The sequence below is a fragment of the Notechis scutatus genome, chromosome 1 (assembly GCF_049901735.1).
Source record: "Notechis scutatus isolate UNSWTSFEM ecotype Mainland chromosome 1, rNotScu1.2, whole genome shotgun sequence".
Classification (NCBI taxonomy): Eukaryota; Metazoa; Chordata; class Lepidosauria; order Squamata; family Elapidae; genus Notechis; species Notechis scutatus.
The window spans coordinates 57,518,920-57,533,361 of NC_142009.1; the positions used below are offsets into that span (position 1 = coordinate 57,518,920).

At 39.2% G+C, this 14,442-nt stretch overlaps 1 protein-coding gene across 2 annotated transcripts in view; it reads right to left on the reverse strand.

Annotated features, from left to right (window-relative positions):
- The window catches only part of LBH (LBH regulator of Wnt signaling pathway), a 59,455-nt gene that overhangs the window by 12,100 nt on the left and 32,913 nt on the right, over window positions 1-14,442 (reverse strand). The window contains exons 1-2 of one of the 2 annotated variants that reach the window (XM_026681790.2): window positions 4,907-5,238; window positions 886-985 (exon numbers count right to left, since the gene is read on the reverse strand). In XM_026681790.2, the coding sequence (XP_026537575.1) occupies window positions 886-985; window positions 4,907-4,932 (126 nt within the window). In that variant the 5' untranslated portion in view covers window positions 4,933-5,238. Of the gene's footprint in view, window positions 1-885; window positions 986-4,906; window positions 5,239-14,442 lie in introns of those variants that run through there. The other variant, XM_087965034.1, reaches the window with a different exon arrangement.

The window sequence follows — 14,442 nt, forward strand, 5'->3', positions numbered from 1 at the left end:
GCACAATTAAATGTTCTTTTTAAATATATCAATGGCCGGCTAGCAATGTAGTTGCTGTTCAGCGAGTGATACAATGCCTTCACCCTCTGGGTTGGTGCATCCTGGGCCAGGTGCAACCTTAGAGTCATCTTCAAGGGCCAATGGAGAGACTACAGTAATCCAACCTTGAAGGCCACCAAAATATGTATCACCAATGCTCAATTTTTCTTCTCCAGGATTAACACCAATTTATTATCCAAGGGTGATAAAATACCTTCTTGCCAATGATCTAGATCAAGGGTCTTCAAACTTGGCAAGTTTAAGATTTGTGGACTTCAACTCCCAGAATTCCTGAGCTAATTTGACCGAAGGAGGAATTCTGGGAATTGAAGTCCACAAGTCTTAAAGCTGTCAATTTTGAAGACTCTTGATCTAGATCCAATAGAACACACAAGAGATCCAACAGGACATCTAGTCCTTAATGGAAACTGCAATACCGCCACATACACCCAGATTAAACCTATCACCCATATTCTGAATGAACCTAGTCAGTATTGAGAGACATAGCCATAATGTTTAGTACCACTTATATCTTACAAGAAGCAGATCTTATCCTTCATGAATTTACCTGCTAGACTCATCAATAGAACTTTTTCTGTAAACTGTTTATAAATTTACTTGTAAGTCCATCCAAGATCTCTCCAACCCAAAACATTCCTTAGCTCAATTCTGTGCTTTCTAACTGCTCTTGCCAAGGAAGCATCACAAATAGCTTTGTAAATGTTAAAATATTAAGAACTAATTCATCAGCCTTTTAAAAAGATTACTATCTAATCCCAATTGAATCTATTAGCAACTTGCAGTTAGTTAGCTGCACTAAAGTTTTTTGCATGGCAGTGAACTTACCTGATAGGATAGGCCATCCTTGCGGGGGCTTAAACCAATCTCATCCATAGTTGGAGCACTCATCACTTCAGTCATGTCAGCTGATCTCAAATAATCAGGGCTAGAAACAAAGGCAAAGAGACAACTTCAGCAATTACTCTTTTATTCAGTTGCATTTAATAATAGACAAGCAAAGAAGATCTAGGACTCCATATTGATAAGGAATTCTAGTTACTGATTAAGAAACTTAACCATTTCAATGCATATATCCAGTTTTAATTCAGAGTCACCTTGAACTGTGAGATGCAGACAGCAAATGAATTTGATAAAAAATAGTTGTTTTGGAAAGAAAGTACTTCAACCGATTTTGGAACAGGTTGAAAAACATGTCCTATAGGTTCTGTAAAGGCTTCAGAGTTAAAAATTTAAACCACCTAAGTCACCAAAAGGTTTCAGATTGATTCATTCTATAGCTTCAGTTTCAATTTCAGCCTTACACTCATTGTTTCCAGTATAATTTATTTTGAAAGCAAAAGTACATTTTACATTTACAAGCAACTTCTGTTATTTTAGCATGTACCAATTCCACCTCAATTTCCCAGCACAACATTTTTTTAAAGTTTCATGCAACCACTTAAGTTTTAATAGAAATAAAAACAATGAATGTAGCATAAGGCTGCCATAAAGAAATAGCATTGCAAGGTCATTGGCTGTTCTACACAGAAAGGCATCTTTTAGAAAAGGGGTCTCCAACCTTGGCAACTTTAAGCCTGGTGGACTTCAACCCCCAGAATTCCCCAGCCAGCTGGGAGTTGAAGTCCGCCAGGCTTAAAGTTGCCAAGGTTGGAGATCCCTGTTTTAGAATACTTACTCCTGATAATCACATACAAGAATGTCAATATAAAGAATGTGCACCCATCAATCACCAGTGGCTAAACCATAATGGGTAGAAGGTTATATTGTACCAGTCAGTCATGAGACTGGCTTTTATTCCTTGCTTGCTCTTACAACACCTGCTGCTTTTCTAAATTAATACTTTAAGTGCAAATACTGAAGGTCCAGCATCAGCTTTGCTTAGCTTAAAAACAGTAAGCCAGATCATCCCAAGAAATCACTTGCACAAGTAACAATTGTATCATTACAGCATATTATAATACTATGGTGCATATCATATTTTTAAGTTAGCTCAAGAAAATTCTGCTGCTAAGAGCTTAGACTTTATATTTTGATCAGACAGACTAAAAAAAATAAGAAAACATTACTGGAGACACCCAGAGTTGTCTACATACATATTTTAAAGAAAGAACAATTCATGCCCCTGCTGCATTTTAATTATATATTCAAGGGAATATAGTAGAGTCAGTCTTCTTTTGCATATTCCAGGTTACCTAGAGTCCTAGACTGAAAACACAATTGATTTCTTTCTTCACCAATTTCTTTCCTTCCCACTCTTTGTCCCTTGGTCTTGCCTATCTTAGGCAAGAGAAACAAGATTTGCATATTAGGGAAGAAGATTTGCATATTGTCCTTAGAATACATGCACATCTTACTTCACCCACACCTTCCTAATGGGGTGCCACAACTCTCTTCACAGCAAATTCAAAGAAAAATATCCCTTGAGCATTAAACAGTTGGTGAAGAAGCAACAAGTGGGTCAGAATTATCTATGAGAATGATTTAGAGCTATCAGTAACAGTGGTAAACCTTCCAGCGTCTTTGTTTGCAAGAAAATGGGGAAATAACATTGTGATAGAGATTTGAGGTCAGCCAAACAGCTAGACTTTTAAAACAATCAGAATAGAAAACAGAAAAAAATGTTGCAGCTAAATGGAACATTGATTTCTCGAGGGTTCTTTTTAACAATGTATATAAAGGTTAGTTAATTAGCCAGGAAACCATCCAAGTTACAGTGTCTGGCAACAGAACTATATATAGAGCAACAAGAAAATTTATCAAATAAGATAAGATACATCAGTTGCAGATCTCAGCATTTCATCTCACAGGTTGAGAGAGGAAAGTTCACTTTGCTTACACTGTTTCTTCACTAGCTATTACAGAAGAGATGCATATTTTGTATCATACCTGCCACTTGTACTCAAGACTACTGGATTTTGCTAAAACTGCTAAGAATTTACTATCTGTCTGCTAAAAGGTATTTATTCTTCTGATGACATTTGTCAAGAGAAGCAGCAATATACAGAGACAGTAAGAATATATGCACAGCAGGGCTTAATATCTGAAGGGGGAGCCATTTCCCCCCTCTTGCTCTCTGCCAAAAGGCAAAAATACTTTAAGCATCCTTACTTACATCAAGCCAGCCTTTCTTGAAAACATTCCAGGAAGGCGGTTATACAACTTTGCCGCAGCTCACTCCTCTTCTAACAACAAAGAAATCGGGCTGCACTCAGTTCTAAAGTGCAAGCCTAACCCATTGGGTGCACCTGCCATGAAATGCACATTTGGAGCCCGAGTTTTTGTGCAAGTCCAAATTTTCAAACTCAGGGATAAATCCAACAGAAACAGGAGTTTCTGAACTTCTTTCCAGAACCCCTTGCTCTCCAGTACAGCTTACTGTACCGTGTTTCACCCACATTCGGGATGATGGATCGGGGCTTCTGAGTCAATTTAAACACTCAGAAGGCAAATGACAAAATCTTAAATTCATTTTTCTCTCCCACCTCCATCAAGGTTGCTATTTCTCAACCAGAAGAATAATTTGGTCTAGTGATCAAGACACTAGGCTAGAAATCAGGAGATTGGGAGTTGACCTGCAGCGTTATCCATGAAAGCCAGCTGGGTGACTTTGGGTCAGTCACTCTTTTTCACTCCAACTCGCCTCACAGGGTTGTTGTGGGGAACATAGTATGAGGAAGATGTGTTGAATAGATTTGCTGCCTTGAGTCATTTGTAAAAATAATAAAGGCAGAATACAAATAAAAAGCAGCAATTGTGGTGGGTTCCATTCCAGAATAAAGTCTGCAGCCTTTGTTGATCCGTCTTGAAAGCAGCTGTTTAGCAGCAAACTTCCTACTGTGGTTAAGTTTTCTTCAGCTTGAAATAGCGTCCCCCATCTGGTGGGGGGAGCAGAACCCCCCCCCATTAAGGAAACAAAAAATCTCTGGGGATCTTCATTGCTATCTGCAGAATTCTGCTAACAGGCCAGTTCTTTTGTTCGGACTCTAATAACCCTGATGCCCCCCCCTCTTCCGTCCACTCCCCATCGCTGATGGGATAGTGCCCTATAGATTAAAAACAAAACCTAGGGAGCTAAACAGTTGCAATTAGGAATACCGGAAAGGGGGGGAGAAACAGCTGTGGTGCCGGTTATTTTTTCACCGAAACCAAGCCAGTGGTAGCCGTTTTGTTTTCTCCATGGAGCTCCAGCTGGAAGAAATCAACACTTGCTGGCAAAAAAAAAAAAAAAAAAACCCCCCTGGGACATCATCGCAAGCAGGCAGCCTCGATCCAGACACCACCACCACCACCCCCACTTCGCGAGAGGAGAGCTGCCGCCTCGCCCCGCAACCGAGTCCTCCACCACAGCCTCCCCTCTCGCAGGAAGCGACGGATTGATTATTATTTTTTTAAAAGAACAAGCGCTTCGGAAGCAACCCCTCCTCTCTTCTTCCACCCCCCACCCCTCAAGCAATAGGACGTGCCGAGACTGCTAAGGAGGGTCCCCGGAACGCCACCCGCAGTTTCCGGGTAGACTTCGGCTCCCGAGAGAGCTCAGCGGGACCCCCGCTTGCGGGATAGGATCGGACCGCAGGCGCCGTCCCCGTTTTGCGCCGGATTGGAAGGACGCGCCCACGGCTTGTGTTCGTGGCGCCCCTCTTCTTCCCCCCCCCCCGTCCTTTCTTTGTTTCTCCTTCCCGCGCCTTCACCCTCCTCTCCAACATTCCTTGAAGTTCTCCGTCCCGGCGGGCTCTCGCCAAGGTGGCGTAAAACCCTCTTCCCCATTTCACACCTCTTTTAACACCCACCCAACCGAGCTCCGCGCACCTCGCCAGCCACACCGCAGAGCCTCGTCCAGGTTACTCACCAACGAATGGAGAAAAATACAGACATGTATGTAGTCCTAACAAAGAGGTCGACCCAACGTCCTTTTGTAGCTCAGCACAGGAGTAGTACAGGAGGAGGAGGGGGGGTGACGAACTAGAACTAAGCCAGCAAAAAGAGAGAGAGCGTTAAGTTTCCCCGTGAGAAACTCTGGCCAAGAGATCTCTAAGAAGATTAAAAACGCCCCGTTCGGTTATATATATATACACACACACACACACATATATATATTGGGGTTGAAGCTGCTCGGCGAAGCGCCTTTCTCCCACACGCCGAAGCTACAGGTTTACCTCCACCACTAAAACTGACCAGCACAAAGAGTTTGAGAGCTATTTTTATAGACGAAGGGGGCGTATCTAGGCTGACAAAAGCCCGCCCTCTCCCTCCGATGATGTCACAAAACTCATGAATGGTTTCATGCGTTCGGCCTGGAAAGCGAAGAGCCCCGCCGCGCAAGAAAAAGCGGCGGGACTGCGGGGCGTTCCGATTGGACGGCCCGCTCTGGCATCATTCTTCGGCACGAGCCCGGCTGGCCGCTGCTGCGCCTTGTTACCTAACGCTAATCTCAGTCGATCCAAGTTTGGCCATAAACCCTCCTCTGATTTCTCCGTCCTGTCTCTACCCCCCCCAACCCGTTTTTTTTTTTTTTTTAATGCGTGGCTACGGGCTTAAAGGGAAAAGTATTTAAGGCATCCCACTCCTGTGAGAAATAATTCTTTTGGGAAGGGTGAGGGGAGGGAGGGAGCCCTTGCTGACACCAGAGTCTCCTGCAGAAGCAGAACACGATCCTTGAGGAAAATCACCGGAAGGTGCATTCAGATACGGCGTTTCATTCATAATAATGGATTTTACAAGCGCTCGCCGTAACCTGCTTTCGTACACTCGGAAAAGGCGGACCTTTCGCCTCCGTCAGAAAAACCCGTTTATTCCTCCCACCAGCTGCGTTTAGCTTCCATTAAAAAAAAAAAAAACCTTACGCAAATACATGCGCGGATGCGCACAGACTGCAAGGATGGAAGCGATCGTTGATGCGCTCCCTTAAGGAAGGCGATGCTTTTTTTAAAATTTTATTTTATTTTGTTCTGGATCTGCGTGATATGGGTCAGGGCTGGTTCCTATTTTTAGTTTCCTAAACCGGGAGAGGAAAACATCTAAATAATCCCTGGGAAAGTGGGCGGAGTTTGCAGCGTTGCAGGGCCATCAATAGCTAAACCGGGTGATTTTGGTTTGGCTTCCGTCTCTCCAAAATAAGAATTATTTTTAGCGTTTGGGAGAAAGGAACAGGGTGTGTTTTGAATGTGTGCTTTGGTGCTGCCGAATTGTTTTCCCACGAGAGGGACAAAAGGAACAAAAGAGTTGCTTTTTATTTATTTCTCAAAGGTGAAGTGGGCAGCTCTGTATTGATATCACCATCGGGCAGCAGTTTTCAAGAGGTCTTTTTCTTCCCTTCAGAAAATGAATTTGTGGGACCTTCTGCATATACGTCTGCTAGTCTCATCTGCTTTATTTTTTTTATCCATTCATACATGCTTTATATCCATGGATGTGGGTATGCTTAATTTCACCAGATGAGGGAGTTCACAGATCCCGTTGAGGGCGCCACCCTCTTTGGCTGCCTGCCCTTCAGAAGTTCCTAGAATTCTCAGCAATGGGGTTTGGGGAATTTGGCGAGCTGAAGTACATGCATCTGGAAAGCTTACCTATGCTAGAGAAACTACATTGGATGTTTTTAAACAAGAATGTTAAAATGGTCACCTAACATCAAAAACGTCATTAAAAAAGCACAACAAAGAATGTTCTTTCTGCACCAACTCAGAAAGCTCAAACTGCCCAAGGAGCTGCTGATCCAGTTCTACAGAGGAATTATTGAGTCTGTCATCTGCACCTCCATAATTGTCCGGTTTGGTTCTGCAACCCAGCAGGACAGACACAGACTTCAGAGAGTAATTAGGACTTCAGAAAAAACAATTACTACCAACCTGCCTTCCATCGAGGACCTGTATACTGCACGAGTCAAAAAGAGGGCTGTGAAAATATTTACAGACCCCTCACATCCCAGACATAAACTGTTTCAACTCCTTCCTTCAAAATGACGCTATAGAGCACTGCACATCAGAACAACTAGACACAAGAACAGTTCCCCCCCCCCAAAGCCATCACTGCTAAATAAATAATTCCCTCAACGCTGTTCAACTATTTACAAAGTCTACACTACTATTACTACTAATCTTCTCATCACTCCTTATCGCCCATCCTCTCCCACTTGTGACTGTATAACTGTAACTTTTGTCACTTGTACCTGTTAGGGATAACATTGTTTACCCTAACTGGTTTGGGTAAAAATAATAAATATGGTATCATGGTTTGTTAGTTAAAGTGTGTGTAACTTTAACAGCAAGAATGTAATTAAGGGTGTGGTTGTAAAAGCAATATATAAGAAGCGAGGCAATAGCAGCTCTCTCTCTGGCTTACTGATCCCTAATTACTGAATGGATTGATGACTGCGTTCTTGCTGAAACGGGGAGAGAAGGAGGAGTGTTGATATTTTTCTCAACGGAGAGAAGATAAGATTGGACTGATTTATTGTAAGTGTACTGACATTGGCTATTCAACACAGACTTTGCAAATAGAGTATCCCTGACAAGACTTGACTGAAATTGATATATGACTAATGGACCGTTACATTTGACTATGCTATAATTCTTAAATGGAATAAACTATATTCTTGATAGCACAAGCGTATCTGTATTTTTACTGCGTGTTAACTAAAAAACTTATTTCACACATTTACCTGTCTTCCTATCTGACTTCGCTGCACATTCTGTTTAGTTTGTTTTTCTTAACACCCGTTGGGGAATCCAGGCTTAACAGTACCCTATGACTATTATTAAGTGTTGTACCTTATGATTCTTTACTCTTGACAAATGTATCTTTTCTTTTATGTACACTGAGAGTATTTACACCAAGAAAAATTCCTTCTGTGTCCAATCCCACTTGGCCAATAAAGAGTTCTATTCTATTCTAAACACAACGTGAGATTGAACTATAATGATGGTGTTGCACCAAAACTAACTTGCAGGTTTTACAGCTGTTCATTAACCAGAATCTGCATTTAAATGACTGAAGTTGAAGTACTCAAGAGATGGTCATTTCTCCTTATCATGGAGCTAAACTGGTCAGGTCTTGCTGCATCCTGGGTGGGAGACATGTCAATGATGTGTAGTAGAATGGGCAGTGAAGTATCCTGGAAAAGGGAAACACTTACGGAAACAACTGCATAGCATTTTCTCTTGGTCTCCACATCAGCCTTCCTTTAGCAAGAACAATCACCAGATTCATTTCATTTTTAGAATTTGCAACCAGAGTAGCTATTATAGAAAAAGTACACAATTCCCTCCAGTCTTGAAAGGCATGTTGGAATTGCCATGCAAAAAAAGAAAAGGGGGGGGGGAGTGTGGATGGGCAAAGGAAGAGAATAAGCTTGGGTTGATGCAGTCTGATATTAAATATTAAATGTAATGTAATTATTTCTACTCATGCATTCAATCAAATTACAATTTCAAATGTAATCAGGGTTGTTATTTTTTTTAGAAATCTTTGCTGCACTTGTGTAGTATTTGCCCCTCTTGACAGTATATAAATACAGGTAATCCTCAATTTACAACCTGGTTTAGTGACCATTCAAAGTTACGTCACTGAGGAAAAAAAGAACTTGTGACTGGTTTTCACAACATTCCTATGGTCATGTAGTCAAAATTCCTGCACTTGGCAACTGGCCTTTACTTTTTTATTTATTACATTTGTTTGCTCCCCATCTTGCTTAGAGGCATGTTTTTATGACAGTTGCAGTGTCCCATGATCAGGTGATCATCATTTGTAACCTTCACAGCTGGCTTCCAACAAGCAGAGTCAATGGGGGAATGCCAGATTCCCTTAACAATAGCATGATTCACTTATCAACTATGGCAAAAGGTCACAAAATGAGGCACAACTCACTTAACTGTTTTGCTTTAGCAATGGAAATTTGGAAACTGGATGATTTCCTCACTATAGCAAGAATACTATATCTTTTGTGACATGAGCTAATCAATATTGAATAAGAAGGATGGGGGAGGGGGTGTCAGTTAAATAGTATTATGAATGATGCCATGCAAGAGATGAACATCGTTGCAAATCTTGAATAAACCATTTTTTCTGTGCCTGGTAGATTCAGAATTAAATAGGATGTTGGGACAGTTAATTCAATAACATGGAGTGGTATGTCAATCCAAACTATCGAAGTGTCAAAGAACTGATTTACTGCAGATTTTCATCTATTAAAAAGGTGCTTTTCATTCAGCTTGTAGCGATGTATGAAAAGGTGCATTTGCATTCACAGAGTCCATAAAACACCAAAGCCAAAGACCAAAACACCAAACCCTGCTTGCCAGGGTTTATGACTTTGCACATACAATTTCGGTAATGCAATTTGCACGTCTATCTGGTATACTTTTGTTTCTCTGCTCACCTATACGACCATGAACATTTAGCCTCTTTCCTGAACAATTTGCTATCAAAAATCCAGGCACACGGAACCAAGACTATAAGCTGATCAGAGTTGCTTCTTTATTGTTGCTTGCTGATTTGCAAGAATCTTGCCAGACTTACTACGGATAGTCCTCAACTTACAACAGTTTGCTTAGTGACAATTTGAAGTTACAACAGCACTGGAAAAAGTGACTTATGGCCATTTTTCACACTTATGACCTTTGCAGCATCTCTATGGTCATGTGATTTACATTTGGATGCTTGGTATAACTGGTTCATAATTATGACAGTTGCAGTGTTCCGTCATCCACTTTTGCAACCTTCTGTCAAGTAAAGACAATGGGGAAACCACTTAATCATGTTACTAATTTAACAACTGCAGTGATTCACATAACTGTGGCAAGAAAAGTTGTAAAATGGGGCAAAACTCACTTAACATATTTCTCACTTAGCGACATAAATTTTAGGCTCAATTGTAGTTGTAAGTTGAGGACTACCTATAAATTCTCTTGGAAACAGCCAGATAAAGGAACCAGAAATTTGAGGGGGAGGCTGCCTCCATTGCTTCCTTTCCTGCAAGGATTCCAACCTTTGTAGTCTTTTGACTCATCTCTGACTTTAGCTGGAGATTCCACCACAAATTTATCTCCTCATTTTAAAAATGGATCTTTGAGACTGAGGTGGTTATTTCCCATACCTGGTTTGAAACAAAACAAGCAAGCAGCAAATGTTTATTGGCTATCATTTCTGGCCAACAGTTTACTCAATGATGCAGATTATTAATGTAAAAATATGCCTGAAAATCATAAATCCTACCTTTTGAATAATAAAAAGTGAGGAATTGTAGTAGACTTCTTTCCAGTTGTATAATCTATGCAGCATATCTCTGTTTTGTTTTTTTTTAAAAAGGACATCATGACCAAGTTGAATTCTTTCTTCCATATCATCTTTTTATGCAGAACTTCCATTTCTGGCTGAGCATCCTGTATGCAGATTGTTTGTTAGGCATGCTTGTGTGTAGAAAAGGAGGCAGATGGTCCAATAAATCTTTTCATACCTGGTTTTCCAACTCTAAATACTCCGTTAAACTAATGAAAAATCCTGGATCACCCACATCACTAAGCTGGAATATGGTTTAATATTATGGCTTCTTTATTGCCATTGATTCCTGCATCACACTAGATCAATCTCTGCAAGCAATAAAAAGATGGCTTGAGTCTACTTCTCAGATGCATTTTTTTCCAATTCAGTAACTGAAACTTCCTTGCTATGTGGAGTGGAAAACTCCCCACTATGACTTATGTTTAATTAAAAGTCATGAGTTGTCATTTTTGGCATATATGTATCTTCACAGAGGGTCTCCAGAATGGTGATTTATTTCCTCCTTCAACAGTCTCTGTGACAAACAGATGTAATCCAATCTATCATGAGCAGAGATCACTTTGTGCTTAATGAATAATGAGAAACAGGGATATTGGCAAGATACCACATTTACTTACATTTATTTTTAGAATTTGCTAATATTTCCTTAAGCCCAAATAATTTTATTTCAAAGTGAGGGAGAATATGCTTGTCTAGTTCAAAAGAGGTAAATAGGAGGTATGCACTTTATTTCCATTAAAAATACATTGAACTGTTCCCACCTACATATTTTGATTCTGACAATTATGTGAGCAGGATTTCATGTGCATAGCTATTGTCCCTCACTTCCTGTGTGTTCTGGAGGGACACGAATGTTTCAGTTTAATTATCCATGAAACAACTAAAATATATGTCAGAATGCATAAATTGGTGTCACTTAGGATTTGTGGGTACATATGAAAGATGAAATCCATTTGCTGGTGACAGCTGCATGTTACGCTCCAGTGAATGGTGATAATGGGGGGGGGGAGGAGATGAGCTTTTCAATCGTGCAAGATTATGAAGAAATGCAAAGGAAAAATTATTCTGTTAGATGACATGAATGGATGGGTGGGAAAAAGATGACAGTAAAGAAAAAGGTGATTAGGCCATTTGCAAACCCTTAAGTGAACAAGAAGAGTGCCCTTTGGTATTTTAGATAAAGTACATGTTTGTTTCAAGTGTATGGTTTAAGCATATACCCAGCAAACAAATGAATTTAAATCTAAAAATACGATGTTTCAGTTGTTCATATTGAAAAATATAGAGAATTAATGAAGAATGCAAGGGTAATGAGAAATTCTAAGACCATTATTGCTAACATCATACCATAGATTCTCTTCACTGATGATGTAAAGCTATTCAATACTACAGACAATACTGCTACCCTTCAAAAAGATCTTGACTATGTATCAGAATGGTCAAACAAATGGCAATTTTAAATCTCAACAAATAAATGCTCTGTCTTACATATTGGCAAAAAAAATAAGAAAATAAAATACAGGCTGAATAGTCAAGACCTTGTTGATGATCCAAACTCTGTCAAGGATCTTGGAGTGCTCATGTCTAATGATCTAAGTGCTAGAGCCCACTGTAACTACATAGCCAAAAAGGTGTTAAGAGTTGTTAACCTAATCTTACGTAGCTTTTTCTCTGGTAATATTACACTAATAACTAGAGCATACAAAACATTTGCTAGATCAATACTCGAATACAGCTCATCAGTCTGGAACCCACATTATGTATCTGATATTAATATTGTTGAGAAAGTCCAGAAATATTTCACAAGAGTTCTCCACTCCTCTACTCATTGCAGAATACCTTATGCCACCAGACTTGAAATTCTAGACCTAGACAACCTAGAACTATGCCGCCTTCAGTTCGATCTTAGTATATAAAATCATACATTGCAATGTCCTACCTGTCAATGAATACTTCAGCTTCAACCATAACAATACAAGAGCAAACAATAGATACAAACTCAAGGTTAATCGCACCAAACTTGATTGCAGAAAATACGACTTCAGCAACAAAGTGGTCAATGTCCGGAATACTCTACCTGACTGTGGTTTCTTCCCCAAACCCCAAAAACTTTAACCTTAGACTGTCTACTATTGACCTCACCCCTTTCCTAAGAGGTCTGTAGGGGGCGTGCATAAGCGCACCAACATGCCTACCGTTCCTGTCCTATTGTTTCTTTTATTTTTTTTATTTTTCTTATATGTATCCATGTATTCTTAACTGTTTTTACTTATACCTATTATCTTGTAAGCAATTGACAAACTAACTAACTAAACAAACAAATAAATAAATAAATAAATAAATAAATAAATAAATAAATAAATAAATAAATAAATAAATAAATAAATAAATAAATAAATTTTGGGGGAAGTGGATTTGGGAAAAAAAGGACTGAAAGAAACTGAAATAAGAGTCACGCAGAAAGAGGCAATTTGAGTCCTACATGAAAAGCAAGATAATGTAAGACAAGAGCAATGTTTGGTAGTAGAAAGTCACAGGTCTGTTAGCACCTTTTCTGATTAATAAATAAAAAATATATTTTATTTATAAATGTTAGTGGCAAAAGTTACTAACAGATTCCCGTTGAAGCCTCTGTCTCAACAGGTTGAATAAAATGAGGGTGCAAAGAATGTTGAATGCAGGTGGGTAGATACAAAAGACTGAATAGTATGAAAGAAATGGGTTGGGTCACATATAAGGAATGAGGATTAAATCAGAAAATATCTGAAGAAAGATTGAATGGATTGAGGGGAAAGGGAAAATTGAAAAAGTTATGGTTTGATAGAATCTCAGAGAGAGAAAGAGATGAGAAGTTTAAAGAACAAAAGGCCAAAAATGAAGAGGTATACGAAATATAATGCAAAGATTGTTTACAAGGTTAGAAAGTATGAAAGAGGAATGATGAATGATGTTGATTTAAGTTAGATGTAGTTCATTTCTTGTGTCATGCTTTAAATTTTGGGGCTTACAATTCCATACTTTCTTTCAGTGCTTGACATGATACTGTTTAACCTGAAAGGAAATAGTATTGTAGATGTGTTGGTAGGCAGGAATGCTTGCATTTAGCCTGACTGTCATTTAAAGTGCTAACAAACAATGTTTAAAACAAAATAATAGGAAAAGGGTGGATGAAAAGAGAAGATCTAGATCTGCTTTACATTTCACTTATTTTTAAGCTCATCCAGGCATGTTCCAATAAATGAACATAACTATTTGAATGGTTTCATTTTGGGGATGTATATTTAGCTCCCTCTCTGGGCTTTTTTAAAAATTATTATTTTTTGTTTTCTCTCTTTATAGCCAATGTTGTTTTAAGCCTTATAGATTGTAAAGAGTTTTGCTCATTGTTTGTTATAGATCTTGTTCCTTTTTCCTGTTTAAAATATGAATAAGTCAAGAGCAGATATGTGTATTGGCAAGATCAGAAAATGTCCTTCATTCAGTCAATATTTAGGATTGCATGCTATTGTAACCCAGCTGGGTAATTCTTCAGAGAAAGCAAGTGACTAGTAATTAAGAATATTATTTAATACAAGACATTGTATTAAATATTGTTGCTGCTTCATGCTGCTTCATGCAGCAACAACTTTTCTCAGTTATAGAACTGATACTACCATGATTTGCAGCGTGATTATGTTTTTTAACATACTATGAAGCTTAATGGGATTTAGAAAATGATTTCAATTTTTCTTGAAGACAGACTTCTCAATTTCATTATATTCAATTGCATCTGTTCGTGTTAGCATTATATGATTTTCTAGCAATGGAATGTTGTAAAGAAATAATGTGGAGGGTCTCAGGCGGACTGTGTCAGCCAACAGAATAAATCCCTGAAAACTGAACAGGGGTGGAGGTGGAGAAGTCAACAAAAAAGGTTAACAATAGGCTGGATCTGATTGGAGAATGCAGAGAAATGTGTTGCCTTCCAGTGAACACTTAAGATAAATCATCTGGGCAGCAGTTTGGAATAAAACAGACTATTCTAAGACACCACCCCTCCAGAACAGTGTATACACACACATATACACCAAAATACACATAAAACACACAAGGGGAGAGGAGAAACATATG